Here is a 2,130-nt window from a genome sequence, read left to right as displayed (position 1 = left end):
ATATCCAATATCATGTCCCAGAACCAACTTTCAAAGTCGTGGATCCTTATTCCCACACCCCTCACTTTGAACCTCCTGTCAAAACTGAGAAACCATCCTGGAACGTGGAGCAGACGAGATATTCAGGAAAGTGAAGAGTCTAGAGCAATCTTTGAAGAACATGCAAGGGATAGGAAGCCAAGTAAGTGTGGCTTACAAGGATTTATGCTTATTTCCGGATGTCCAACTGCCCGCTGGGTTCAAGATGCCCAAGTTTGACCCGTACGATGGACATGGAGATCCCGTGGCCCATTTGAGAGGCTTTTGCAGCAATATGAGAGGAGCTGGTGGGAAAGATGAATTATTAATGGCGTATTTCAGTCAGAGTCTGAGTGGGGCAGCTTTAGAATGGTACACCCGCCAAGACACTAGCAGGTGGTACACATGGGATGACTTGGCTCAGGCCTTTGCTCGGCACTTTCAGTACAATATAGACATTGTCCCGGATCGCCTATCTTTGACCAAGGTAGAGAAGAGGCCCAATGAAAGCTTTAGGGAATATGGTTTCAGATGGAGAGAACAAGCTGCACGAGTCTACCTTCCAATGGAGGAAGATGAGATGGTCGAGTACTTTCTTTAAGCCCTAGAGCCCACTTACTTTGGCCATTTGATCTTAGCCATAGGTAAGTCCTTCAACGATGTGGTAAAGATAGGAGGAATGGTGGAAGAGGGACTCAAATCAAGCAAGATCATGAGCTACTCTGCCATAAAAGCAACCACACAGGCAATTCAAAGTGGCATCGGAAGCCTGTTAGGAAAAAAGAAGAAAGAAGATGTCGCTATGTTTGTCTCTGGATCGTGGCGTGGTCCAAGGGGTCCACCTCACCAGTACACCCAAACTCGACCCCAACCTCAAGCCTGCACCCAAGCTCCATATAATCCATCTCAGCATTACATTCCACCACCAGACCCTCGATATTCTGTCGGGCTACCCCAATACCATGTTCACCATGCACAGTCATATGCTCAACCCCCTCCTTACCCGCAATGGCGTGCTCCAACTCCACAAAATCCTTATACGCCCCCACAACCACACCAAAACCCTACTGGTCCAAGTTTTCGACCAAGGCCAGATTACAGAAAAGAGAGGCAGCAGCGGAAAGAAACCTTCACCCCTCTTGGAGAGTCCTATACCAGTTTGTTTAAGAGGTTGAGGCAGTTGGACGTTTTGAGGCCGATTGAGCCAAAGATACCAAATCCGCCTCCAAGGAACCTTGATTACTCCCTCAGATGTGCGTATTGTTCTGATGCCCCGGGTCACGACACGGAGAAGTGCTGGTATTTGAAGAGGGCGATCCAAGAGCTTATTGATACAAATCAAATTGTGGTCCAGAGCCCGGAGGCGCCAAACATCAACCAAAATCCTTTGTCGGCCCATGCAGAGACATATATGATCGAGATAGTTCATAAGGATGGGGAGCTCAAAAACTCTTCCAAGTTTGTCATGATGATCCGGACTAGCGAAAGTAATCCAATCAAAGCTCTAGATTCTGCAAAAGCAATGCCCTTGACAGTTAAAGGGGTGTCGGAGAAGCCAAGCTCGCTCAACGTGAAGCCATCTGTATTGGTTATGAAAGGGCCTCCGATTGATGTTGAAGCGAACTAGGAAAAGAAAAAAGTGGTCGTGCCAGGGGTCCCGGGCAAGCCTGTCATAATCGTGGAAGGGGCTCGTATTACCCCCGTTATTATTAAGCTAGTGACCCAGTTACCAATGGTTGACACAAAGGCCGTCCCGTGGAATTACAAACAGGTGATAGTAACATACAAAGGGAAAGAAGTAGAGGAAGAAGTCAATGAAACCGGAGGACTGACTCGTTCTGGGAGATGTTTTACCCTAGAAAAACTGAGGAAAACCAAGACATTCAAGGACGGCCACATCCCAGTAAGAATTCCGGTCACCGAAGAAGAGGCCGAGGAATTCCTGAAAAAGATGAAAATGCAAGACCATTCCATTGTAGAATAGTTGAGGAAAACACCAGCTCAGATCTCTCTTTTGTCTCTGCTGATACATTCAGATGAACACTGCAAAACCCTGATGAAGATTTTGAATGAGGCCCATGTTCCTGATAAGATCACGGTGAACCACTTGGA

General features: G+C 47.1%; 1 protein-coding gene across 1 annotated transcript; it reads left to right on the top strand.

Annotated features, from left to right (window-relative positions):
• The first annotated feature begins 697 nt into the window (after positions 1-697).
• LOC138897988 (uncharacterized) lies at positions 698-1,645 on the top strand. The gene has a single exon (XM_070184018.1). It carries the CDS (start codon positions 698-700, stop codon positions 1,643-1,645), a length of 948 nt encoding a protein of 315 aa, XP_070040119.1.
• The last annotated feature ends 485 nt before the right edge of the window (positions 1,646-2,130 follow it).

The sequence above is a fragment of the Nicotiana tomentosiformis genome, chromosome 8, assembly GCF_000390325.3.
Source record: "Nicotiana tomentosiformis chromosome 8, ASM39032v3, whole genome shotgun sequence".
NCBI lineage: Eukaryota > Viridiplantae > Streptophyta > Magnoliopsida > Solanales > Solanaceae > Nicotiana > Nicotiana tomentosiformis.
This window is presented reverse-complemented; position numbering and strand designations above follow the sequence as displayed.

Bases quoted from the DNA above. Each gene is read 5' to 3' on its own strand.
- LOC138897988 (XM_070184018.1), top strand. From the start codon at position 698: ATGGTGGAAGAGGGACTCAAATCAAGCAAGATCATGAGCTACTCTGCC.